General features: G+C 37.5%; 1 protein-coding gene across 5 annotated transcripts in view; it reads right to left on the bottom strand.

Moving 5' to 3' along the window:
- The window catches only part of LOC129247120 (uncharacterized), a 121,023-nt gene that overhangs the window by 34,422 nt on the left and 58,680 nt on the right, over positions 1-27,921 (bottom strand). For 4 of the 5 annotated variants that reach the window (XM_054886064.1, XM_054886059.1, XM_054886060.1 and 1 more), the window contains exon 2: positions 26,728-27,586. The exons of the other annotated variant lie outside the window; for it this stretch is intronic. In XM_054886064.1, coding sequence (XP_054742039.1) covers positions 26,728-27,176 — 449 coding nt within the window. In that variant the 5' untranslated portion in view covers positions 27,177-27,586. The remainder of the gene's footprint in view (positions 1-26,727; positions 27,587-27,921) is intronic. 5 annotated transcript variants of the gene reach the window in all.

Consider the following 27,921-nt stretch of genomic DNA (forward strand, 5'->3'; position numbering starts at 1 on the left):
GTGGTAATTCAAATTGTCGCGCAACTGTACCAGTTGTATGCAGTGTCTGGGGTTCTGCGCATGCGCATTTCTCATTTACACCACACAGAAATAAAAAGCATAAAACCATTGGCTGCATCTCAAATAACACTTTGCGTTTGAAGGCAACAAAACTAATTTTCAATTTAACAAATTACCAATTAGAGCAAACAATAAACAAGCAGCCAGATACTTGTAAACTTTTTGGTTATCTTTTGTGGTGGCTCAAATTTAATACGAGATGAGATTTCGTTAAGAAATCAGAGATTGGATAAACAAAGAAGATTCCTTTCAGACATTTTATTTTTATACTTTTTCTATAACTACCAGCAACTTGGATTCAGTACAAATTTTGGACTTTTGACTTCTTAGAGGTTTCTTTAAAAACACCATAGGCACACACAATTTACTGAGTTGATATTTTCCACCTTCAAGTAGTCAAAAAACATAGCTAGCGGAGACACAATCTGCATTGTGTGTTAGTGATCATCCGATACACTTTAGTGTACAAACTTTTGCTTGTTTCTGGCATCGGAACAAAGTTTCGGGTACTGAATAAATATCGGTAAAATGTATCGCGTACAATCAAGATCAAGTAAAAAATTCCAAAGATAATTTTCACTAACTGAGTGACAAAAAAGCCATTCCGCTAAATATTTTCCTGATATGCGGTTTCTTTTCAATGTGATTGTATTTCTTGCTTTCGAGAAAAGTCTTTTTCGTTTCCCCATTCAGTTTAGTTTGGAAATCTACGGGCATGTAAACTCAAAATATCTCGATTTTTGTGAAAAAAAACGAAAATTTTGCATATTTTTGCAACACCTCTGATAAAATTAGCTTTATTATGTCAGAACCAGCTGGTGTGCGCGGTTTCGCTTGCTTATAAAGAGAAATATATTAATTAAATCACTTCCAAATATTGAACAATACAAATTTAAAAACGGAAAGGCTATTGAAGTGCTGCTCTGTATACATTGTTTTTCATAATAAAAAAAAAAATAGGTGGCAACACCAGCAAAAAATATTTTTGTATTAACGCTTGTTCGAACACTTTTGATTTCATAAGCGTATTTTAATATTCAAATGAAATTTGTCATAGTTTGCTATGTTTGAAAATAAAATTATATGGCAACATCAGCTAATATTATTTTTTATCAACACTTGTTTATACACTTTTCTTTTAATGTTCATATTTTAGTATTTTGAAATTAAAACTATGTGGCAACGCCAGCTAAAAATATTTATTCATCAAAGTTAGTTTAAACGCCTTTCATTTGATATGCATATTTTAGTATATAAATGAAATTTGTGTAAAGTTATGTGGCAACACCAGCTAAAAATATTTACTATCAAGGTTTGTTTAAACACCTTTCATTTGATGTACATATTTTAATATATAAATGAAATTTGTGATAAGTTGCTATTTTTAGAATTAAAATTATGTGGCAACACCGGCTGAATTTATTTTTTATTAAAGCTTGTTTGAACACCTTTCATTTGAGATGCATATATTAATATTCCAATGAAATTTGTGATAAGTTGCTTTCTTTGTTATTAAAATTATTTGGCAACACTGGCTAAAAATATTTTTTTATTAAAGCTTGTTTGTACACTTTTCGTTTGATACCTACATATATTTCAACATTCTTGTGAAATTTGTTACTAAAGTTTTAGTGGCAACACTAAACATTTTTTTTATAATAATAACAGTTATTTATAATTGTAACTCTTGTAACTCCTTTCTGCTCTGACGCGGGATGGTTCCAGGCAAGGGTCAAGTTGATCGCGTGCTCGGATCAACGTTCGGTCAGCCTGTACGGCAAGGCCCTCGACCGACTCGGCGAGGTATGGCCCGGAGCGAATCTCCAACTTATCAAAAAGAGCGATATTCCCAACAAACCCCGCGGCAGAGCAAGAATTCCTGTAGAGTCATCCGATCCGGAAACCATCCTGGAGCTACTGAAGATCGGAAACCCGAACCTACCCACCGAAAACTGGAGGGTAGTTAAGGTGGAAGAGCCTTCAGGAAACTCCAGACATGTCACGCTGCTCCTGGACCAGGAAAGCGTTCAAGCACTGGACGACCGCAAGGGGATTGTGGCATTCGGGTTCACTACCACTACCATTTGGACCTATCAGCCGAAAAATCTCCTCGCACCCAGCGAAGAGAGTACGGCGGCCCCCGAGATGGATGTCGATAAGCCTCTCTCACAAGTTTCGACGATTGAGTCCGATTCGGAATCAAACAGCGAACTTGTGGGAAACTTATTCAACATTCAACTCGAGGACGAGGATAGTCTCTTAGATAGCGGTGATGACGCGAACGCCACAGTCATCAAATGTCCGTCTAAAAGTGCTGCAGATTAATCTGCACCACTCTAAGGCTGCCTCGGCAGCCCTCATTCTTCGTCTCTCTGACCTCAGAGAAGACATCATTCTCATCCAAGAACCTTGGATATCAAACAACAAGATATGCGGCCTGAAAGATAGGCACTACACCTTGTTTCAAGGTGAGGCTAACGTCAGATCGCGCTCTTGTATTCTCATTCGAAAACATATTAATGCTTTTCTTCTTCCCTTTAGCAATGCTGACACCACTGCCATAGAGGTTGAAGCAGTCCACGGCCCGATTTGGATTGTGGCGGCTTACATGCCTTACGACGCAGCGGAGGCGCCTCCTCCTGAAGCAGTGAGGAGGCTCGTCAATACGGCGCATCTGAACCAGAAACGCATCATCATTGGAGCAGACGCTAATGCACATCACATTGTTTGGGGCAGTACAAACAACAACACACGAGGTGAGCAACTTTTTGATTATATTCTAGCGAATAAGCTTGATATATGTAATAGAGGTGATGTCCCTACGTTTCTTAACTCGTCTAGAAGAGAGGTACTCGATATTACTCTTGCTAGCGAATCATGTACACAACTGGTGCAGGACTGGAGCGTTGATAAACAGCACTCTTTTTCCGACCACCAATATATAACATTCACCTTAAAAGCCGAAACGGCAAAACCCATGAAGTACCTTAACAAAAAACGTATGAATTGGATCAAATATAAAGAACATCTTGCCAATGGACTTCCTGATATCAGGCAGTTTGAAATGGCAAATAAAAACGATATCGAAAACGCTGTCAACATGATAACGAAGACGTGTCAAAGCGCAGCACGACAATCTTGTCCCCTGACAAAAACAGGAGGTAAGCATAAACCTTTTTGGTGGACTCCAGAAATCTCAGAACTTCGCAATCGAACTCGGAAACTCTTTAACCAATCTAAAATTACAGACGAATGGGAAGAATATCGACAATGTCTCAAAGACTTTAAGAAAGCTGTCAGAAGTGCAAAACGCACATCCTGGCGATCATACACTCAAGAATTAGAGAACACCTCAGAAGTAAGCAGACTACGCAAGATTCTTGCATCAAACCCAGTCTCTCCCAGTTTTATCATGACTCAAGATGGAACTTGGACTACTTCAACTGACCACACTCTTAGAATACTTCTAGAATCTCACTTTCCAGGCTGTGTTGCCAACCTACCTGCACTTCCCAGCACTCCTCAAAGTAATTATGGGAATAGATCAGATCTAATCAGCTCTAATAGCATCTCTACAGCAATACTAAGCTTTAAAAAATTTAAATCACCAGGTCCTGACAACATCATTCAAGCAGAACTTCAAGAAGGACTGGAAATTCTACTGCCTTGGTTAACAAGGATCTTTAACAAGTGTTTAAATCTCTCTTACCTTCCGACAACTTGGAAGAAATCGAAGGTAGTATTCATTCCGAAAACGGGGAAACCTTCACACTGCAAAGCAAACGACTTCAGGCCCATTAGCCTAACCTCTTTTTGCTTAAAGGCTTTTGAAAAAGTCTTAGATGAGCAAATCAAAACCCAACTTGATACTAAGTTGATCTCTGAGGCACAACATGCCTACACTAAAGGGAAATCGACTGAAACGGCACTTCATTCACTGGTGCAAACAGTGGAAACTTCCCTTCACAATAAGGAGTACTCTCTTGTCGCATTTATGGACATAGAAGGTGCTTTTAATAATATTGAACCCAACGCTATTTTATCTGAAATTGCCAAATTGGGTATTAATTACTCCATCCGAAAGATGATCGAACAAATGCTCCAAAATAGAATAATCACTTCAGAGCTTGGGCTAAGCCGCATGAGAATGTACGCCGTCAAAGGCACCCCTCAAGGCGGAGTACTTTCACCCCTTCTCTGGAATCTCGCTGTAAACAGTTTGCTTCGAAATCTCGAAAAAGCAGGCTGCAAGGTTGTAGCCTATGCAGATGATATTGCTCTCTGCGTGTCAGGCAAACACCTGAATACCCTCACTGAGCTCATGCAACGCTCAATCAATATTCTGTCAAAATGGTGCACCGAATGCGGACTAAATGCGAATCCAGCAAAGACAGAACTTGTTCTCTTCAATAGGAAACAACAATCTCCTCCACTGCAAACAATAACTTTAAAAGGGGAATCATTACTCCTATCTGACTCAGCTAAATATCTAGGAGTTATTCTAGATAGGAAGTTGAGTTGGAAATTGAACATCGAAAACAGATGTAAAAAAGCTTTCATAGTTCTCTATACTTGTAAGAAAGCTATAGGCAAAACCTGGGGTTTTTCACCTCGGATCATTTATTGGATATATACCTCGATCATCAAACCGATACTCTTCTACGGTGTGGTTGTATGGTGGACAGCACTCGAAAAACGGTGCAGAGTAGCCACAATTGATCGAGTTCAAAGAACAGCCTGCCTCCTGATAACAGGATGCTTAAGTACAACACCTACTAAGGCTTTAAATACGTTGCTTCACTTGTTCCCTATCGATCTGGCTGGCAAAGCGATTGCAGCGAAAGCAGCGACACGCATGAATGCTATATCGAAATGGAATAAGTATCTTGGCCATTCGGCCATACTGAACAGGAACACTGTTATCTCTTCCGACATAGACTATCATGTAAGTCTTCCATCACCACCCTTGCTATTCTCCTGTTCACTCCCAACTAGGGAAGAATGGAAGACAAATCTAACCGAAATCGATGGCCCACTGATTATATATACAGATGGTTCAAAACAAGACGGTAAAGTGGGATTTGGAATCTTTTCCAAATCCCCTCACATCAATCTATCATTTAGATTACCCGACTACTGTAGCGTATTCCAAGCGGAAGTATGCGCTATCTGGTATGCTGCGAAAACTCTCTTAGAAAATAGAATATCACTAGAGGATATCCGCTTTTTCACCGACAGTCAAGCGGCCGTTCGAGCACTCAGCTCCTCTTATACCCACTCAGATGTGGTTCGATCCTGTCTCTTATCTCTTAACGAGATAAGTGTTCAGAATTCTGTCCAAGTTATCTGGATACCGGGTCACAGTGGATTCGAAGGTAACTGCAAAGCTGATGAGCTCGCAAGAGCTGGAGCTGCGCAATCAAATGTTAGTAACTTACCCACAATCCACATTCCGCTCTCAACATGTAAATTACTCATTGATCGAGAATTTCACAGCATTGCTGATCGGAGGTGGCGAGTGGAAACTACTTGCGTTACGACCAGACAAATCTGGCCATCCTACAATCTGAAACAGACAAAAACCCTTATAAGTCTTTCGAAACACGAACTAAGGCATATAATATCTCTTATCACCGGCCACTGCCTGTTGGGCACTCACGCACGTCGGCTCGGGGTTCCTCAAAACGACCTGTGCAGATACTGCGAGGACGAAGATGAGGAAGTATCGAGCAGACATTTGCTGTGCAGTTGTCCCGGTCTAGCCAGAAGTCGCCTCGCTCTTCTTGGCTCTCCAACAATTGACAATCTTTCAGTACTCTCGAACCTGAAAATCGAATCTCTCATCAAATTCTCGAAACGAATTAATATCTTTGACCAAAATCCACAATAAAAATCTCGGTTAGGTGGGGAAATCATGTAACATAATGAGCTCCAGGGCAACACAACGGACCCAACTTGCGGTCTATGTGGCACTCCGATGCGGGGTCACCCTTAAACCAACCAACCAACCAACTCTTGTAAAAATAAATAAATAAATAAAAGCTGGTGTGTTCACTTTTCATTTAATATGTATATTATAGTATTTAAATAAAATTAGTGATAAGTTGCTGTTTTTGCAATTAAAATTATATGGTAACACCAGCTAAATTTATTTCTTATTAAAGCTTGTTTGAGCACTTTTCATTTTCAAATTTGTGATAAGTTGCTTGTTTTGCAATTAAAATGAGATAGTAGTTTTAAGTTTTTTTGAACACTTTTCGCTTCATAGACATATTTTAGTGTTTAAAAGAGATTTATGATAAGTTGGTATTTTTCCAATTAAAATTATGGGGCAACACAGGCTAAAAATATTTTTTATTAAAGTTTGTGTGAATACTTTTCATTTGATGCCTATATCTCCATATTCAAGTGAAATTTCTTACTCAAATACAGGTGGCAACACAAAAAAAAAAAATTTTTCGGAATCGATTTTTTTTTTTTCATATTCGCCTTAATACCCATGCTGTAAAACTTGTGTATACTTTTTGATCACTAACTACTTTTCTAATTACAGATGGTGACAGCACCCTACTAAAATGAATAGACAACACAAAAATCTTTTACAGTTTATAGGCTTTCTAATGGTGCAAAAAATGTTAAAATCGGCGCAGTAGTTTTTGAGTGATGATCTTTCGAAGAAGTTTTCTACATTTTCGCATATGTATACATGTAATCGTATATGTAATTATTCCTGCCTTAAATTGTGAAGCAATTATTTTAATTTCGCAGCATATCACTTAACCTAGAGCAACTGGCGAATGAAATTGCCATATCTATGCATATACAATGGCGCCCAACGTGTTAATATTTTTTCCTTCTCAACAACGCAAATCAAACCCATCAATTTTCCACATTACTTTTATTACAAACATACACTTCTACACCACTTTAATGCGACATTATCATTCAATGTCACAATAATCACAGACAATTGACAATTTTATTTGTCTACTTAGAAAATGATAAATAATAGAGAACAAGCCAGCAGTCATAATTTAGCGCGCGCATTGTACAACTAATTTCAAATGGGAAAATTGCATAATTTATCTTGTTTCGCGCCCATTTATGGGCATATTGCAATATGACTAGACAAGTGCCACTGTGACGCTGTTCGCTGGCTCCACTGCACTCGTAATTCATGCTCGTAATGGGAGTGTGCGGTAGCTGATTCGCATAAAACGGGAGTCGTCGGGTAGCTTTTGCGTGACGCTGGCATCAAGCTATTGTGGCTATTGTGCACATATGGAGGAATAGATTTGAAATTATGGGGTCTTAAAAAATCTGGTATTAGTGGTTGAACTTCAACTATCTAGATAAGGAAGTGAAGTGTGAGAATGAAATATGAACATAATATAATATGAAATATGAACATAATATAATATGAAATATGAACATAATATAATATGTAAAAAAAATTAAATTAAAAAAAAAAAATTTTTTAAATCTTCAAAATAAAAATGAATGTTCAATCTTAAAAAAAATTAATTACATTAAAATAATATATGGTATATTTGTATGTACAATAATTGAAAAATATTTTACTTAAGAATTTATTTAAATATTTTATGTAATTATTTATTAGAAATACAATTATGAATAATTATATTACGTTACGGGAGGGATTAACAGCTAAGACTATCGGCCTATGAAAATTTATATTTTCTCTATTCTGGTGTAGTTACGTAAGGAAAGCAATACTCGATAAATGGATACTTGTGCTTTTGATGAAATTTTCGTTGAAATTTTGGCATATTGCCGACAATCGTTTTTGCTTTTCCTATATTGCTGATCCAATTCCATCAATGGCGCATGGAATATAGCCGTTGACTTTAGAAATCTTAGTTTAGAAAGTCTTAGTCTTCTTAAAAAAAAAAATCCAAGAGTGTCAAATCGTATGATTCATAGCTGCCTATGTTGCTAAAGCAGATCTGCCCCTGCACCCAATGTATTCTAGAATTAATCGATTTTTTTTTTCAAATACAAAAATATGTTTTTAATTAAATAGCAAAATGCAATAAGATTTTACGCCCATATTCGATGAGAAAAATTTTGTACCTTACTTAGCAAAATCCTAAAATACTGCCAAATTCCTTTTCAAATTGTTTTTATTATTTCCCCAGAATTCTTTTGGAAAGTTATGACAACAATTTTTATTTTTATTTTTTATTGAAACATTAAAAATTATTTACATTTCATGCAACTTTACCTAGTTAACAAAACTTACAAGTAATATTTTTTTCCAAACATGGCCATATTATAACAATGGGTTAACCATAAAACTTACTAAACCAGTGGTGAGTAGGTATGGCTTCTTTGAACGCGATAATTTCTTTTAAGCGGGTGGCAAATAGCTTCTTAAAATTTTTTTCAAACAACGGAAGTAACGAGATTGAGTGATAAGAGGCTACATTATTCGCGTTTTTTCCTGGTTTAGTAGTCAGTATAACTTCCGAGAATTTCCATTGCAAAACCGGCGCATATCTTATTGTTTTCCGCTTAGATATTTAAGAAATTATTTCTAATGCGTAAATGGTTAAATGTCGTTGGTTCGTGAACAACAGGTGGTGGGATAAAGCTATCAACTATTTCATGGGGATGAAATATCCTTTTAAGGGGACAGATACCTATAAACGGCCATATTTTCCTTGATTTTCATTAAAATTATTTAAAATGAAGAAGCCAATATATTTTATCAAAATTGGCATACAGTTTATTTATACCTACATTAAAATAATATAATTTTTTTTTATTTTAATCATTTAAAAAGGCGGATGTACACTCAATTCTTCCAGGAAGGTCGCAGCGGGGCTTCCCAATTGGCGGGCATTGCAGCATCGGCGTCAGTGACTTGAATACAAAAAACCAAAAATTTTTTTGTTTATTAATGTCACAATTTCCATATGATTAAAAAAAATGAAAAAAAAATTCGCGGAATAAAATGCTTAAAAAAATGAATTTTGAGGCGGATTTCTCTACTATTTTTGCTTCAAAAAAATTATTTTTTCGAAAAATTTTCGAAAGCTTATAAATTCACATAGAAAGTAATACCATAAAAAATATGTGTGCAAAATTTCAGGGAGATCGGTCAATAACTTTTCGAGTTATCGTGTACGCCAATTCGAAAAATATAGTTTTGAGAAAAACGCGTCTAAAGTTTGAATACAAAAAAAATACTTAAATTTACGTTCTAAATTTTTTTTGACATATTCTTAAAAGATTATATTAACATTTTATGAAAACAAAAAAAAAAATTTTTTTTCGTAATTTGACAGGTATAAGACGTTGCGCGGAAACTTCAGCCATCTCGTTATCGCTATTTACATATATCAGACTTTTTTTTGGAGTTGAGAAATAAATTTTTAAGTTTTATTTTTACATCAAATCATCGGCACTATCGGTGGGAAACCCCATATACTACATATTTATGGATTACCAGAAGCACCAGGCCATGCATCTCTTCGCTTCTCGGGCTCTTGTTCGCTATCAGTATCCCCTTCAGCGGTGGTTCTCATAAATCTCGTATCGTGGAATCCAGCCTACTTCCTTTGAATCTAGTTTCAATGGTTAAAGCTGCTTGGTGAAAAAGCTTATCTTGATTCGGGGTGAAAGTTGGTAATCGAACCAATCCACATGATGATTTGGGAACAATCGGGTTTTTACATGGTGAAAAGATTTTTAGAGGAGGTCGTTATTCTGCACTGCTGCTGATGGGCTGATGTCACTTGGGATGTATTTAACAAAATTTAGCTTGGGTTAGTGATATAGCTTTTTCTCGATGTTTATCGAAAACGTTAGTGATTTCAACTTTTATTGCGTGCTATGCAGTTAATTGATTTTGATCCAAACAGTTATCAAATTCATTATTTTTCACAAATTTTTCAATAAAACCGGTTCGATGGCAAACAATTTTTTAGGAATTTTTTATGGGATGTGTAAATTTGCATTTGCGTTTTCAATCCTCTCCTTCCTAAATGACTATTTGCGGTTGCCCGATGAAAATTGAAGTTAATTAAAACGCCTGTAAATTGAAGCCATCCTTCATCTGCTCTTTCCAACAGCTCAGCAGAACTTGCATTCACTTCTGTGGGCTGTCATCGAAATTTTCAGAGCATTCATTTACATGAGCATTAAAATATTCGAGGGGAAAATTGAGGTCAATTAAAAAGTCGATATAGAACGAATCTGTTTTCACATGCTCTTTTCAACACTGAGCAGATTTTTCTTTCCCTTCTGCGGATACCTCATCGAAATCTTCAGTGTATGAGTATTCAAATACATTCAAACTATGTGACTAAGTGTTCGTCGCTGTTATTTGGAGATCTCGTTACAACTTTTCTATTGCCGTAGTTGAGCAAGTGTGAAATTAGTTTCTCAAATTTCTTCTTCTTCATTCCCCTTGCACAATTTGCGTTTTCTTTTTGTGGCGCTTACTCTTCACTTAACTTCCAATTACAGGGCTAAGTACAGCGAAAGGCTGAAGCTGTTGCAAAATTTGGGTTTAAGCTTGAAGTATTAACAAATATAGGAGAAGGGTGGCTCTTAATAGGTTTTTGTATGCTTTTAATGCATTTCTCCTTCCAATTTCGTGCTTCCGCAATACATAGACACCATACATGCCAGTTAATCAGCCAGTAAAGTTTCTCAAGGCCCGCTTTTCCTCGTACATTGACTACTAAATTCTTGTGCCTAATTCGGTCAAACCCATCACAGCTGACGAAACTGACAACCGTTTGGAGATGAGCAAGTTTTACCAGCTCAAATGTACTCGTACTTTTGCATGTGCACATGTATGTGTGTCAATTCATTCATTGCTGTATTAGCATCGCACAGTCATAAGCATTTAAATACAGTATATAATTATTTTTTATTTGCGCAATAACATTTCCACTTAGATTTTACGATATGTTCATGCCTTCATAAGTAGTTCTCTGGTAAGTAAGTAGGTGCGTTCGCCGCGCTTTCACAATCCGCCAATGAACGGTTATGGTAAGTAGAAATAGCGGGGAAATGTTTGCTGAAGATGACCATGAAATAAAATTTTAAATATGTAAATGATGTATGCATGCGAATGTTAATTGCAAAGCACACTGTCGTTATCAAAGCATATTATGAGCGCTCATATACATACATACATATCTACTCGTACATATATTTGTATACATTTTAATGTTTTTCCGTGGTTTGTTGCACTTGTTTTGCTGTGTAAACACCCGGCTACGCCAACTAAGCCAACAGGTTTCTTAGGCACACATCTTTCGCAATCACTTGTTAAAGTGGGAAAGCAGTTCGTTCTATCGCAAAACAAGTAAACAAGCGTACACTTTAGTGATGGCAGCGCCACACCATACGACCACACCAACAACTACCACCGACCACCCCACCACTCAAGAGCGCGCAAAAGTTGTATATATTAATTTTTCTAGGTAATGCTTTGGCCGCAGAAAATTTGGGTCACCAGACAGGAATCAGTTGCACTATACTACTTAGTGAGAAACAAAAAAAAAAAACAACAACAACAAAAAACAGTTCGGCAACCGTGCACCTTTGCATTATGCAGCGGTTGCGCTTTGGTTGAAGATTTTATGGTTGCCATCTGATGGCCAACAGCGTCCAACGACGTGTAAATAACAAGATTTTTATGAGTCTGAAGTTTAATTAGACTTTGGTTTCCATAAACGCACGTGCATTACATCCTGAAAACTATTTTTTGGGCTCCATTCTTAATTCATATTTGTATGTAGTCAACAGCCAAAAAACCCTAATACCCAAATCATAAAATGTGCAAGAGTCACTAAGTCCGAAAATACATTTTTTTGACGGGCAATTTTCGAGATATCGCCGAATGACGGTTTTGAATTGAAGAAACAAAAAGTAGATTATGAAAAGGTCTAATATCTAGAGCGTCCGTAAGCTGATTAAAGCGATTGATATTTTTAAAATTAAAGGTAATTAAATTTTTCAAGATATCTACAAAATTTCCAAAAAAAAAATTTTTATTTGCAAATATAAGGCAATTGTTTATTCATATTCTAAAAACTATTATATTATAAACGATTTATATAAAAAACGATTTCCGAAATTTTTTTTCCTGTTAACAGTTCTTTAATAGATATTGGGCTGGGGAATAAGTTCATAGCGTATTATATAATATTTTCTTTTATTTTACAATGATTTATTTGCTGCTTGGCAAAGGGTAAGTATTCATTCGATAGAATTATTTCTGCGCTTACAGAACTGTGTTTAATTTTTTGTTGTTTATTTTTTGATAAATTTTGAGGCTTAAAAATGGAATACCCAGAAGGCCAAACTCAACAATTTCGGCACCTGCTCTTCTTTGCAAAGCAGCCCGGCCATTTTCGACGTGTATGGAGAAGATGTCACAGGCGAGTCTACAGCACAGAAATGCTTTCAAACGGTTCAAAAATGCCGGCTTTCACGTCAATGACACGTCCAGCAGCGGAAGGCCTTTTGAATTCAATGAAGAACATCTCAAACTACTTTTGAAGCAGAACAGGCGCCAAACCAGTCGTGAATTGGTAGGAGAAATGAACAGCGATCATAAAACGATTCTCAATCACCTTCATTCAATGGGATTTACCGAAAAATTTGGGGGTTGAGTACCTCATGAGCTCAACGAAAACAAAAACAAACAAAGTCACAATCAAATTGCTTCTCAGCATCTCGCCCGCCATCGAGCAACACGCGGTGACAAACAGCGCTTTTTATACCGAATCGTCACGTGAGATGAGAAATGGTGCCTATACACCAATACGAAGCAAAGAAAGGAGTGGATGGCTTCAGGAGAAACGCCGAAGCCGAGAGTCAAATCGGATCTTCTTCGTGGGACTGGGAGGGCATGGTGGGACTAGGCGAAATGCTCGAAAAGAGCAGCGGTCAACAAGGAGCTCTCCATTGCCCAGCTACACCGCGTGAATGAGGCTATTCGCCTGAAAAAACCTGATCGACATGGTCAAACCATGACTCCTTCATGACAACGCCAGGCCCTATATTATACAAGTCGTCAAAGCCGCACTCCAAGAGCTCGAATGGGAGGCCCTTCAGCATCCGCTGTATTCTCCAAATCTTGCACCAACCGATTACCATCTTTTCCGTCCCTGTCAAACCATATGAAGGGCGTTAATTTCAATAACAAAGAGGCCCTTAAAAACTGGCTCAAAAGCTGCTTTGACACCAGACCAGGCGATTTTTGGCGGAACGGTATCAACAAATTGGTCGAGAGGTGCGAAGAGGTTGTAAACAGCAACGGCGAATACATAATTGATTAACTTATTGATATAATTATTGCGTTTTGTTTAAATAAAAGTCTTCGGTAGAAACACTACTCAAGCCAATATAATGCGATTATGATACCACTTTCGCATTGCTACTACCCTCTCAAGGAATTTAAAGGTACATAGAAGCATTTTCTACCGCAACCTAAGCCTAATCTTATCACTCCATCTGCCACTTCTTTAATGTTTATGGCGCTTCAGTCAAGTCCTTCGACAAAGTGCTTACCAAGCGGCTGCACCATGCTAGACAGATCTGAGATTGAGAAGTTGCTACCCTAAATATGAGATTGATACGTACGCGCTCAGTGAAATAGGAAAAAATCAAGAAACAGGTTTTTAAGTGGATACTTTAGTGTCTTCTGAACACCTCATTATTTAAATTTAGCGCCTACTTGAGTGGTACCGCTTTTTGTGAAGGCGCAGCGTATGCGGTGGCTAGGTCACGTGCTCCGTATGCCTGCTGAATCCGCTGTAAGGAAAGCCATGACTGGAAAGGTAATTGGTGCGAAGGCGAAGGGAAGACCGAGAAACCGACGGATAGACGCAGTAGGAAGCGATCTCACAGCAATGGGAATTCGCAACTACGAAGGAAAAGCAAGCGATAGAACACTTTGGAGCAGTTTTGTGAAGGAAGCTTTGACGCACCCCGCGTTGTAATGCTGTGAATGATGATGAGTGGTACCGCTTCTTTAAAATTACAATACAATAATTTTTTTTTTTTTTCAATTTTTTAGCTTAAAAATAATATCTATTTGGTGCTATATGAATTTTTATAATGTAAGCAATTTTTAAATGGTCTGTTTATCTCTTTTGCCGCAGCGCCTCGGAGAACGAATTCGCAACCAATTATACTTATACTTAAAACCCCTCCCTGAAAAATACTTAGTCATAAGCAGCAACAAATCAAACATTTTGCGCATTTCTTATCTTTGTAGAAAAATTAATGCACGCTCTTGTTTTTCAAAAATTCAAGGTTAGCCGGCACATATGTTTTTTTTTTTTTTTTTTTTTTTTTTTTTTTTTCTCAAAAAATAACAATACTTAAAAACTACACACAAATTTTGGTATTTTTTCGTAAACACTGAAATCCTTAAAGAAAAAATAATTGTGTAAGGCATTTATCAAAAAAAAAACAAAAAGAAACGAATTGTGGGCCGTTGAAATGCCAAGACGTTAACCAGACTAAACAGACTGGCTACAAAAAACAATTGATGAAATGGAGCATATGCAAACAAAGGAAAATGAAAACAAAAAGGATTGTAAATAAATGAAAGAAAATCATGAAGTGAGCACGTACGAAATGCGCGCAACTCTTCTATACAATTCAAATGCTTTCCCACACCTTTGCAGCTGCTGCATTAATGCAAATATCTGCATAATATTGATATTTTTGCGCACTTTTCTTCCATTGGCACACAGCAATAATTCGTTTTTCTTGCTGGCCTGTCATTTGTCAGTTGCAATAATTTGCAATCTATTTTTCCATTTCACTTTGCCGTTTCGTAAACAAAATGATTACTCATGCCTGTACAAAATGTAAAAAAAATAGCGAAATAAATTGCAAGATTCTTTATATTAAATCACAAACAATGTACGAATGGTACGAATGACTCACGAAATGACCGCCACTCTTCGAATCGTAGAAGATATGGCTTGTATTTGTGGTTTTGCGGAGGCGGCAATGAGGCAGATGATTAAAATTGCGGTCGAATAGAGTTCAAGAATTTGTTTTGTTTTACTTTGTTTTTGATTTGAATTTTTTTACTTTTGCTTATCTAAATAACAATTATTTGCAATGGATAGTGTTTTTTTAATGAATTCACCTTTTAATTTACACTCAATTATAATTTTATTTTCAAGTGGGATTTCTAAATGGTAATGACCTTTAGATCAGTACTTTTAGCAGCGGCATAGCGGCTTTTACTACAGTCCATAAAACTCAAGTTGAGTAAATTTTCTTAAGCCTTTTGTTGGGCATTTACTAGCGTCAATAATTTCAACAATACCTTCTTCATTAAGAAACCAAGTCGATAGTTCTGTAGAGAGTTCCATTAATTTTTAATTAAACGTTTCTCTAAAAATTCTGGGTGTGGCATTAGAATCAGAGAAGAAGAATGCTGATGTTGATTGCAGAGTTATCTCTTGGGTTTTTTTTCTTTTTTGAGAGTAAAGATTGAACCTTGGCTAGTTTCTTTCTAAAGTATAGGTTGATCGAAAAGAAATATTCTGCGCAAAAAAAAAAACTGTGAATTTTTAAATTAAAGTAGCCTTTTTGTATTGAATATAATATCGCTCATCTGCAATACACTTATTTCAAGTATGCTCTAATAATAATAAAAATTATTTTTAAACCATTCCATTAAAATATATTATTAAACCATTCCTGTAATAATTTTCATAAAAAATATTCTCATTGGCACTTTTCAGAATTTTGCATTCATGGTCAGCTGGTTTGGTGGCAATAGAACGCAGGTATAGCATTTCTTTTTTTGCTTATTTCAAGGGGTATTGTTTTATTTTCTGTTCACTTTTACGCAAGGCGAATCTACTAAAGGTGGTGTTGGTAAATCAGCTGAGTTTTTTTTTTCTTTCGCCGTGTCCATGTGGCTGTCAGCTCAGAATGAAACAAGGCGAATTCAGTATTTGTTTTCTAGTTTTTCAATACTTTGCTTTGATAATCAAACGTACAGAACGATGATGTCGCCTCTTAGTGTTGTTGACTTATTAACGCCTGACTTAATATATTAACGTCAGAATCGAAATTGAACACATCTTTCATGAATTTGATAAATGTTTCGTCATTTTACACGTTTGTATAAATGTAACTTGACCTATTCCATTGCGATTCCATTTACCTCCTTCTCTATATCCATACAAAATATCTATCAAACAAATAAAATTAAAATTTTGTTTTGAAAATGGCAACCATTACATCAGTCTTTTCTTATGACGTTGTCACGTTAAACTATCGTTAGTAAACCGACTTCACAGACAACCTCTTTTTGTCTGAGAATATCCCTAGCGCGGAGTTAATTGTCACTGCTTTTGATAGACTACAAGTGGAAAAGACCTATCTGTCTCTGCATATCGTCCCAGCTTCGCTGCAGGGCAGTTAATTCGTTTCGCTCAGTAATTGCTGAGATTTTGGAAAGGGTGTACTCAGTCACTGGGCTGCCAGATGTGGCCCCACAGTGAATTTCGACGAAACGGAGTTGATGCTATTCACCAGGAAATGCAAGCTTTCACCTTTTAAGCTTCCAAGACGAAACAATCAGTGTCTTATACTCTCATCGGAAGTCAAGTCAAGTATGTTGGTGTAATACTTGACCCCAAGCTCCACTGGAAGCTGCACATAGAAAATCGAGTTAAGAAGGCTAGCATAGCCTTCAACGCCAGTAAATCAATGTTCGGCAAAAAATGGGGTCTCAAGCTACGTGTCGTACTTTGGATGCACAACTTAATGGTTCTGCCAATTTTGACCTATGGTTGCCTAGTTTGGTGGGTAGCTCTTCAGTAGGGCTACAACACCACTAAACTAGAGAGAGTACCCAGAACTGCATGTGTGGGAATCCCTGGGGCTTGTAGAACATGTCCAACTGCTGGCCTCAACGTCATTCTGCACTTACTTCCCGTGGATCTGCAAGTTAAATTCATTGTTGCTCAGAGCGCTATTAGGTTGAAGGAGATTGCCCTCTTGAGGCAATAGGACATAGTAGCATCTTGAAGCAGATCTCCCCTTCCTTCTCTGTACTTCGCACTGATCTCTTCATCCGCAAACTGTGTTTTGAGGGTTGTGCTAGGGCTATCTTTCCGAGCAGGCAAGATCTGTTTTAACTGACGGATCCAAGATGGAATCTGAAGTGGGAGCGGGGGTTTTCTCAAAATCAGCCAATATTTCTGTCTCCTTTAAACTGCTGGAAACGAGCAGCGTTTTTCAAGCAGAGGTCTTCGCGATCCTGCAAACATGCCAAATGTGTAGGGATCGCTGTTGGGACGGAGACATCTCTCTTCTCGTAAACTCCTGTAAGGAGGAACTCAAACGTCTCAAACGTGGGGGAAACATTTCCCTTACCTAGGTTCCTGAACACAGGAATATAGAGGGAAATAAAATTGCCGATGAGCTAGCCAGGAAAGGGTCAACAGAACCGGTTTCAGTTGTCCCTTTCTCTGACATTGGTGCCCCCTTGACCATTGTTAAAGGGAAACTACACAATTTCTTTTGAAAAAAAAGCGCAAGACAGATGGAGGTCTGTCTCATCGTGTGCTATTTCGAAAACACTATGGCCCCAATACGATAGAAACAGAACGTTTAAGGTGATGGGAATGCCCCGCCATTCACTGCTCATCGGTGCTCATGCGGAAAAGCTTGGAATTCCGTACAACCCCTCTGGGGATTCTGCAAAGAGACAGTTGAGCACTTTCTCTGCAAATGCCCGGCTTTGGCGGCTAGGCGCTTGGGATTCCTTAGCGTGCCCTTTGGGGATGGCTTAAAGAAATTCTCCAGCCTAGATCCCTTTTCTCTCCCCCGCTACATCAACAGCACTGTGTGGCTGTAGAGCAGTTTTCTCTTCTTCCTAAATCTTTTCACAGGTAGTGGTCTACATTATGGTATCAAAACGGCACGTAAGTGCTACTTGAAGTGTACCTGGGGTACTCTTGCCATCTAACATATCAATATCAATGGGCACTAGGGCAAAAGAGAGTAGAGAGAAATGCGAGAGTTGACGAGCTTGCTAAGGTAGGCACCCGCTTGCCTAGAATGAGTACGTGAAACAAAAAAGTGCATCCCTCACTTTCAGTTTGAAGACGGAACTAGACGAGGAACTAACTCTCGAAGCTTCGACCTTCCACAGGATTGCCAAAATAATGCCACTCCTAAGGAAGGAATGTAAAATATTGGTTGGAGTGCTGATGGTACATTGTCTTACTCCATATCGGGCAGCTAAAATGGGATTGCTCCAGAACGACGCGTGTAATTTAAGCGAAGAAAAAAGAGGTACGTTAGAACACCTCATTTGCCACTGCCCTGCTCCAGGCAGAACTCGTTACAACTGCCTAGGATCGGTATACTATTCATGTGTGAAGGATATTGCGGACAAAAGTTTAAATTGTTAACTAAAACTCACCAAGGCATGCACCACGAACTACGTTTAACACGACTCCAGCTACATTGGAACGAACCCTTGTGATCTATGTGAGATCTTTTCAAACCAGCCAGATATACCTAACCTAAACTGCGCCACTTTGTACATATTTTTTGCACTTACTGTAAAACTACGAATTACTACTTCGCGTGCCTTATGCAAATTATTATCCGGCGTTTTCTACTCTTCATTAAAAGTTGTATTTTATCTTTCGCTGATTTTCAGTGGCATGCAATATTGACATTTCTAATTTCTTTGCGCCACTTCCTCAGGCTACCACAACTCAAGTGCCCGCTTGTCCGCTTTGACTGCCACTTTTTCGAAATCTCAATACTCGTTGTGAAGTTGTTTGAAGTGTGGATAATGTGGCCAGTTTTTGCTGTTACTGCTGCTGTGCATGGGGTTTTGAATGTAAAAAAAATGGTTTATAAAAAGAAAACACAATTGAAAAATGCAAATAAAGCTGAATGACACTTCTGACAGTTAAATTATGGAAATGAACTGCCATCGATAGGTGCTTGTAATTCATAGAAATTATTTGTGCATGGAAATGATGGAGTGCTGCTGGTTAAGAGGTTTAGAAAAAAACAGATAGGCATCAAGTCATAGAGCTCGCACATTGGTGAGTCAGATTTGGTATGACCTAAATAGTAAAGGCAGTTTTCAGATAGGAAGTGTTAAATTTCCTTTTATAAGCAATAGAAAAATGACTTCTATCACATTTTTTTTTATGTTTTGTCACATGCGAGTATCACTTCAATAATTGAATTTATTTCTGCATTGCTATTTTTGCGTCCTGTTTTTTGTCGCCATCTGACAGGTTGCATGATTTGAGAATGCGTTGAGACACTCATAAATGCAAAGTTATACGAAATGACTTAAGAATTGCGCTTGAAAATAAATGTTTTCAAATATCGCAGCAGAAACGCATACAAATACACGGCTATCTGTACAAAAATGAAAAATTTCGCATTTCATGAAATTTATGACTTTCCTAATTTGTAAGCGCTGACTAATCCCATCAAAATTGTCAACTTTTGTTTGTATACGAGTGGTGCCCCTCACCAAGAGGCAACACCCAAAGAAAATTCGTGTCACTTAGCATGTCACTTTATGACTATATATGTATGAGTGTGTGTATGTATCTTATGAGTGTATGCGTTTATTTTTGTTAGTAGTACATTTTGTGGTTTTTTTTTCGACATTCTGAGTGGCTTTACATTGACAATTTTTCTACATTTTGTGGAAAATCACAACAGATAAAATTTTCAAATTGAATGACGACAAGCAAGTGGCTGCACCTGAGTGCTGTTTATTTGTATAATTAAAAGCATGTAAATTAAAGGCCTTCTAAATATGTAGATATATATGTACATACATATTTACATTCATAAAAAGATTAATGCCAAATTCAGAAAATTGCGCATTGCACGTTTTTGCCATTTTACATATAAAAACACAGTTTTATGTTCTTTGAAAGAGAAATTTGGCAAAGGTGATACATCGCATGTGTGCGTGTGTGTTTCTTTTTGAATTAGCTTAGAAAAACGATTTTCAATATTTTTCGATTATTTCCATTTTAAGAGTTAAACTTCCACTGTAAGCCAGCCTTAAAAACACAGTGCGCTGAAATGAAGTTCCGTTCGACTAGGCCACTTGACTATTTTTAGTCCAAAACGCTACAGATCAGTCCCATTTGATTAAGTTCTACTCATTTCAATTAATTTCAAGTAATTATTTCAATTCAATTCAATGCAATTCAGGTTGGCGCTTTTATTAGATTAGATTAGATTTTTGGGGGGTTGGACAAGTTCAAACACTCGGTCAGGAAACCATTGTACTACATTCGGATAGATTTCAGTAGAAAGAATAGGGAGATAGGAAAGATAAATTGTGGGTGGTAAGACGAAAAAATTAGTTTGAGGTCGCTCTTTCACAAATCGCTTGGACTCATTGATGAATCTTAAGAGATCCGGAAGAGGAAGAGTATGAACTTTATCCATACTCAGTATATCGCAACCCAATATCTTAAGTCTGATTCTGGAAAATGAAGGACAGCTACAAAGAAAATACTCTGCAGTGTCGTCATTCTCAAGGCAAGATAGGCATGTCGGACTGTTGACGGGCCCAATGGCGGCCATATGCTGACCACAGACGTTGTGTCCTGTGATTACACCCACCTGTACTCTCAGGTCCTTTCTGCTGAATTTTAGGATAAAGGTCACTATTTTCCTCTATTTTACTCTGCACGAGTTCAACCCAGACCAACGTCCTCTATGGGCAGACCTCATGAAGTCGTTCAGGGCCTATTGGCATACTTGCAAAGCCTTCATTAGTCAGTTTATCAGCTAACTCGTTCCCTGTAATACCACAATGCCCAGGCATCCAAATAAGACTAACTTTGTTGTGTTTTGCAACACAGTTCAGTTTTGTCTTACATTCACCGACTAACTTCGAAGAGCAGCGTGGGTTAGCAAGGGCTTTCAGTGCAGCTTGACTGTCACTACAAATTCCAATACTGTTGCCCCGCCACTTTTTCTCAAATAGCCAGTATGCCATGTTCAAGATGGCATAGACTTCCGTATGGAATACCGTGGCTATCTGTCCTGTGGCATAGGCGTACTTAGTGTCTTCGTTTAAGTACCATCCAGATCCGCTACTATCACTGGTTTTGAATCCGTCGGTGTAGAGAATGTGTTGATATCTCGTTAATAGGTTCTCTGGGCTTAACCATTGATCTCTATCTGGTATCAAAACATCGTACTTCCTGTTGAAGCTAACGAAAGGCACCCGATTGTCCACTGGCATCGAGAACAGTGTGGACCGCTCCGACAACTCTTGGTATATCTGACAGTGGCCAGTGCTTTCTTCATTTCCCCAGACTCCGGTTAACTTGAGCCTGTACGCCGCCTTCATTGCTTCCTTTCGAATTTGAAGATCTAGCGATTGCAAGTTCAGAATAGCATTGGGGGCATCACCAGATGTCGTACTCATAGCACCTGTGATACCCACACTTCTCTGTAGCTTGTTTAGGGGTTTTACTCTAGAATTAACCATTGTGGCTTTTCGCTATACTACAGAGGAGTTTGTAATAATGGGTCTAATCAGGGTTATGTACAACCAGTGTACTATCGTCGGTCTTAGATCTCATGTCCTGCCAAAGATTCTCTTACACTGTCAGAAGACTATTAGTGTTCGCGAAACCTTCTGCGCGACGTGCTTTTATTGCAAAGAAAAGATTTAACAGCCTTCTGAAGAGTGGCGTTGGAATAAAGGGCCCGACTGTAATGCTTAAGTGTTAAGTTGAGAGACACGTTAGCGAATCTTGAAGCGAGATAATTCTACCTGTATAAACGTGGTCCAATAAAACTCCCTTGAAAGAGAGTTGGCAGCATTGCAAATAGTGAGTTATACCAGTTCTACGAGGTTGAATCATACGCGCCAGCGGCACATCTTGCTCGACAAGTTTTTTGTTGCTTTCACATTCAAATTTTTCGTCAAGCGATCAGATCCCAAACTTAGCGAGCACAGAAGTGACGAATCGAAGGCGCCTAGTTAGTAACCACCTAAAAATAGTTTTAAGCGATGTGCATCATAATTGGCAACAGAATCGAGAGAAAAACACTGCATTGGCGCTTACGCCAATTGTTGGTGGTTTAGCCGAGCTTCTTCTCCAATATGTGGTGTGCGTCTTGCTGCTGTCCGTTCTTTGAACAGCAGATGATTTTTTTATGAGAACCTTTTTTCATTACAGAAATGCATTCAGAAGTTTATTATTGCCTAGTGAAGGACGGCCGCTATTAGAAAAAACCGTTTCTATCATACTGGTGTTTCATGCCCACAATGGGCTTCAAAAATAACAAGTTTCCGAAAATCCCTTAAAAGCAAGCAGGTATAGAAACCCAGCCGAGAGTGAGGCACGCTCAAATACTCACAATTTCGTAAATTTTTATTAAAAAAGAAGCTTGGTAAATTTTTTTTGAGTTAAAAAATTTGTTTTAGATTCAAATTTTTTTAATTTCGTTTAATTTAAAAAAAAATTTAAATAAAAAAAATTAATTTAAAAAATTTTTAAATAAAAAAAAATTAAAAAAAAAAGGTTTTAATATATTAATTTAAAAAGTAGAAAAAAATTTTTTTTTAAATTTTTTTTAAATTAAATATTTTTAAGACTACATGTTTTGTACATTTCTTTTTAAATTAGTATTATTTATTTATTTTTTATTTTTTTTTTTCGAATATAAATTTTTTTTTAATTCTTTTTAATTTGTTTTTGGAATCAAAAAAAATGATAAAGAAAAAAAAATCTTTTATTTGTTTTTTTAATTAAAAAAATTTTTTTTCGTTAATTAAAAAATTTGTTTTTTAAAAATCGAAAACCCTGACTGCCAAATCTGTCTAAATGAGGAGGAGGAAGAGATGATCCCGTACCTTCTGTGCCATTGCGCGGCTCTGATCCAGACGTAGATTCATAATTTTAGGTATCCAATTTTTTTAAAGAGCTCGAAGATCTTTGGACTGGGGAATTTAGGGATCTTATAAAATGTTTGAGTAGAGATAAGGACAAGTTCCCCACGCGGCATCACAATGGGCTACGAGCTTGAATGTGTCCCGGCACCCGCTACAACCTAACCTAATATACATACATTCCAACGACAGTTGGTTCTACGCAACCGGTACGACCCAGATTTATATCTTCCGAGGACTATCATTTCAACAGCATTCCACGTATATATATAGGGAATGTTTATGCTGCTACAACTACAACAACAACCTAACCTACCCCTCTTTCAATTCAATTCAGTTCACTTCATTCGCTGAATTTCAATTTCATTCGCCAAGTTCTCTTCTCTTCTACGAATACTAAGCAATTTCTGTACTAAAATCAATTTCATTTAACTTCATTTGATTTTCGTTCAATCAACTCTAATTGAAACAGAACTTTAAAAATCATCGATATCCGTTTATTGATTTTTCAAATTACTCACTCAACGCATAAGTTTGCTAGCACTTCCCTTACTCATCGAGTTTCGATTTCCTTGCCATACATGGCTCTTTTGCTATGATTCCTCAGAAATCTGCGATCGCTAAAAATAGTGCGGCCTCAGTTAAAAATACGACACTCTGCGAATGTGCGACCCATATGCATGTTGCTGCAAGATATATGCGCATGTATGTGTGTGTGTGTTTGTAATACTGATTCGTCGTGCAATAATTTTTTTCGCTCCTTTTTCCGCCGGCATCCAACTTAATGAACACCATTTACTCGCGTAACACTCACTCCACTCCAAGTTACATTTTGCTTGCCCAAACAAAGGCTTCGACAAAGAAACGCGGTGTATTCAACTGATCCCATAGCTGCATTCACACAAATACAAATTTATATATATACATACACACGCACACACACACAAACGCACATGCATGCAGTCACCCATGTCATGGGTATGAAGCAACATGTTGCTGTTGCGCTTGTTGTCGTTGTTGCTGCCGTTGATTGGCATCACCCATTTGTTGCCTGTTTTCGTTATTGTTTTTTTTTTGTCTTTGATTTTTCTTTCTTCTTGGAAGGCATTTTTGAGCGTTCAATGGCATTTTACTTAATATCGTTCGGAGTGGGCTGCTGCCTCTTTGTAACGTACACAACTTTTCATTTTCTTCATTTTTTCACATCACACGGTGCTCCCTCCCCCACGCTGCTGGCTGACTCACACAATTTTTCAAGATCAAGGGCAATGCCAGAAAGCGAAGAAAAACAGCAACAATGGAATACTCTGCAATAAACGACATTGTGATGCGATCGGTGCAAGTTGTGTGCAAGTATTTGTGTGTGCGTGCGGGTAGTAGAGGGTAGAGGAAGGTGGTTGGCGCGCTATATATTGCATCTGCAACATGACATAATGACAGCAGGCGTTGCTATAAATAGATAAACACTAACAAGTCAGGCAGAAAGCGGGAAACCACAAGATGGGGTTGCGGTTGTCAGTGGGAAGGCTTAGAGTGGTGAACAGAAAAATCTTGGCGAGGCTGGCATAAAAAGAGTGCTGGCGAGGTATGAGTACGAGGTGATAGGTAGGCCATCTATTTATTAAGAATCTGTGCAATATGAACTATATTTTTTCAATAATAATTAAGAAGTAGCCGAATTTTCGTACAAGAATACAATTTGGATTCTGCGTACGACATTTCAAATCAATTGAAATCGATTCAATTCAATTCAATTAAATTCACTTCAATTAATTCAATTAAATTTAATCCAATTAAATTCAATTCAGTAAACTTGAATTCAAGAGAAGAAAGTAAAAATATTGATATACCAAACTTATTTTCCGAAATACTTTAAAATAAACTGAGATGAAAGTTAGAAATGGACTGAAGAAATCTCAGTAAAAATTTCCGTAAAAAGTTCATCATACCATGAGCTTGCCAATACGGGTTCAACACTGCTGAAGTCTTATGAAAACTTCAAAGGAAGGTTGGTGTTCCCGAATTTTTGAAGCGAGCCCTTCCTGGGCAGTCCCAAACGGATTATTTGACTACAAAAACTTAGTTAAATGTAAGTAAATGTTGTGTTGGTTACACAACCAAATTGGAGAAAAGTGTAGTTCTCGGAAATGCAAAATTTCAGCAATTACTTATGGAAACTTAAAAAAAAAATTAAAAAAATAATTGAAATGACATGAAAAAGCTTTTTATAAAAATCATTTGCCGTTCGGAGTCAGCTTAAAATTGTAGGTCCCTCCATTTGGGGAATAACATTAAGCCGCACGCCACAAATAGGAGGAGGAGCTCGAAGAAACATCTAATATAAGTTTACGTGCTAATTATTTATTTATTTTTAACTCTTGAAGGCACATAAAGCTGAAACACTAAAAATTTGTTAAGGCAGAATTTACCAGATTTTATTTTTTCTGAAGATTGGCTCAGATTCAAATCAATTTCACTGCGAATGAAAGCCGCATTTTGAGTTTATTGTCTTCAAAGTGCGCCACCGAAATTTGGAGAGTCCCTAGCGCGCAAATTTCGTCTACCAATTGCATTAGGGGGGCTGAAAGTCGTTTGCACCACTTTGTTTGGTGAACCAATTTTTTTTTTCTTTTGCAAACTGGGCATTTTTTCACAATTTTTTTCTAAAAAAGGTTACAATAAAATTCATAATTTCTTGTTTTACCAGTTTGCAAGTAATCCACACTGAAACTCTAGGAATTCAAGATGATGAAGTAATTCACAAACAAAATTCTTTTCGCATCGCTAAAAACTGATGCTAAAACCTTCTTGGCCGATTTCTGGGCATGAACTCGTTTCGCAGCGCGAGGCTCACATCACTCTTTAGCCTCTTGTTTTGGTGATAGACCCAAGTCTCAGCCATAGCGAAGAATCGACGCCCAAAATCAACTTTATCCTTTCGAAAACGCTCTAAATGTTGCTGAGAAAGTCCCATTCGAAGGTTTTGTTTTTCATTATTAGAGAATGCGGCACCCAGTGTGCACACAGCTTTCTGAGACCCAATACTTCAGTCAAAATGCCCAATGTGATGCCTGGGAATCCTCAAGGCAGGCGAACAAGAGGCAGGCTGAGAAACACATGGCGTCGTACTGTCAGCTATGAAACGAGGAAACCGCATAAGCTGGCAGAACTGTGTAAAATCCCTTGCTGCTTTATTGAGGTTTTTGTTTTTGAGTAATTGAAGCCGTTTCCTGATTTTTCTTTTTGTGAACTAACAATTTTTATACATTTTTATAATTATAAATAGTAATAATAATAATATTGCTACTATTTTGTGAAGATTTAAAATTTTTTAATATATTGTAATTTTGTTTTTATTTTTATTTTATTGTTTTTTTATTTTATTTTTTTTTATTTTTATTTTTTTATTTTATTAGTTTTTTGTTTAGTGTATTTTGTCTTTTATCGTGCCTTTGAAAATAGTGCAAATAAATAACATTGATTTACAGCACAGCAACAACAATTAGATAGCATCACAACAAAGTCTTTGCGTTTCCTATTTAGTTAACTCAAGAATTAAACTTCGCTTATCTCTACTACAAATCTACCCTTGCAAATATTTGCAAAGAGTAAAGCAGATCCACATACCTATGTAACCTAAACTAATATGTTTATATGTGTATATATGAATGTGTATGTGCATTCACATAAAAATATTTACACTCACGGAAAAATTGCGCACTTACAATTCGCTCACACGTTCACCCTGTGCCGCTGCAGCTGCCGCCGCCGCAGCAGCAACTTGGCGCAACAGCGCAGCCGCTGTGCAGTCTCCATTTGTAGGTGCTGCTCCTGCTGGTGGTGTAATCAATGTTGTTGTTCTTGCTGTTTCTGTTGCTAGTCGGCGTGTTGGCTGAGCAGTTGCTGGTAGCGATATGATTGTTTTTGCTGCTGCTGCGGTTGCTGTGCTGTTGGGCTCACAATGAAAGCCGCGATCCTCCCGCACCATATACGCAGGCAGCGTTTCGATAATTGCATTCGCCTTGCCATTGTATGAGCCCAAGAGTTCGCGATATTTCGAGTAGACAATGCGTTTCAGTTGGGGATTTGTTGCGCCATTCGCCGTTGCAGCAGATGAGGCAGGCGTGGACGCTGGTGGTGGTGGTGGTGCAGCATGTTGCATTGTGGCGGCCATTTTCACGTGATGGACGCTTTTGCTTTGAATGAAAAATGCAAATGCAAATGCAAACTTTTTCGAAGCAATGCAATTAATGTACGAGTACGTCGCTGAAGAATTTAATCACGCGTTGTTTCACACAATTTCACTTCAAGCAGAAAAAAGGGATCACCTCAATTTGATTTGTTGTAATTTTCTGCTTGTCAATGCGTACTTTACAGATCACTGTAGATCACTTTTTTGTTTTTTTTTGTTTTTGCTTAACAATAAGTCACTATTTGTAGTGGGGTTTCTTATAAAAAAATGTAACCCGTTGCTGATTTAATTTCGTGTTGAAATTATTATTCCAGTTCAATTAATTTTATTACTTTGTAATGATCACTTAATGAAGTCACTCGTATCGCCATTCACTGCCTTTATTGGTATACCTATATATTTTATTATCAGTTACCTGAGCATTGCTAAACATTTCTGTAAAATGCTCATCATCTTACATTCAATTAAAAGTTGAAGTGTGGGTGCCGCCGGAATTCCTTTATTACAATAGTATCGCGTTACGGCGGTTTCGCAAAACACAAAGCGTTCATAAATTTACGAACACATCAATACTGGAATGCATTTATACACCTATTTACTGTATACAAATCAATACTTTAAACCAGGTATTCCCAATCTGTGTTTTGCTAGGCCCTTGAGTACAAGTAGCCACTACAGCGATTCCAACATTTCATTGCTGCTGTGTGCATTTTTACTAACTCTGAAA

Source organism: Anastrepha obliqua, chromosome 5, assembly GCF_027943255.1.
Source record: "Anastrepha obliqua isolate idAnaObli1 chromosome 5, idAnaObli1_1.0, whole genome shotgun sequence".
In the NCBI taxonomy this organism is placed as follows: domain Eukaryota; kingdom Metazoa; phylum Arthropoda; class Insecta; order Diptera; family Tephritidae; genus Anastrepha; species Anastrepha obliqua.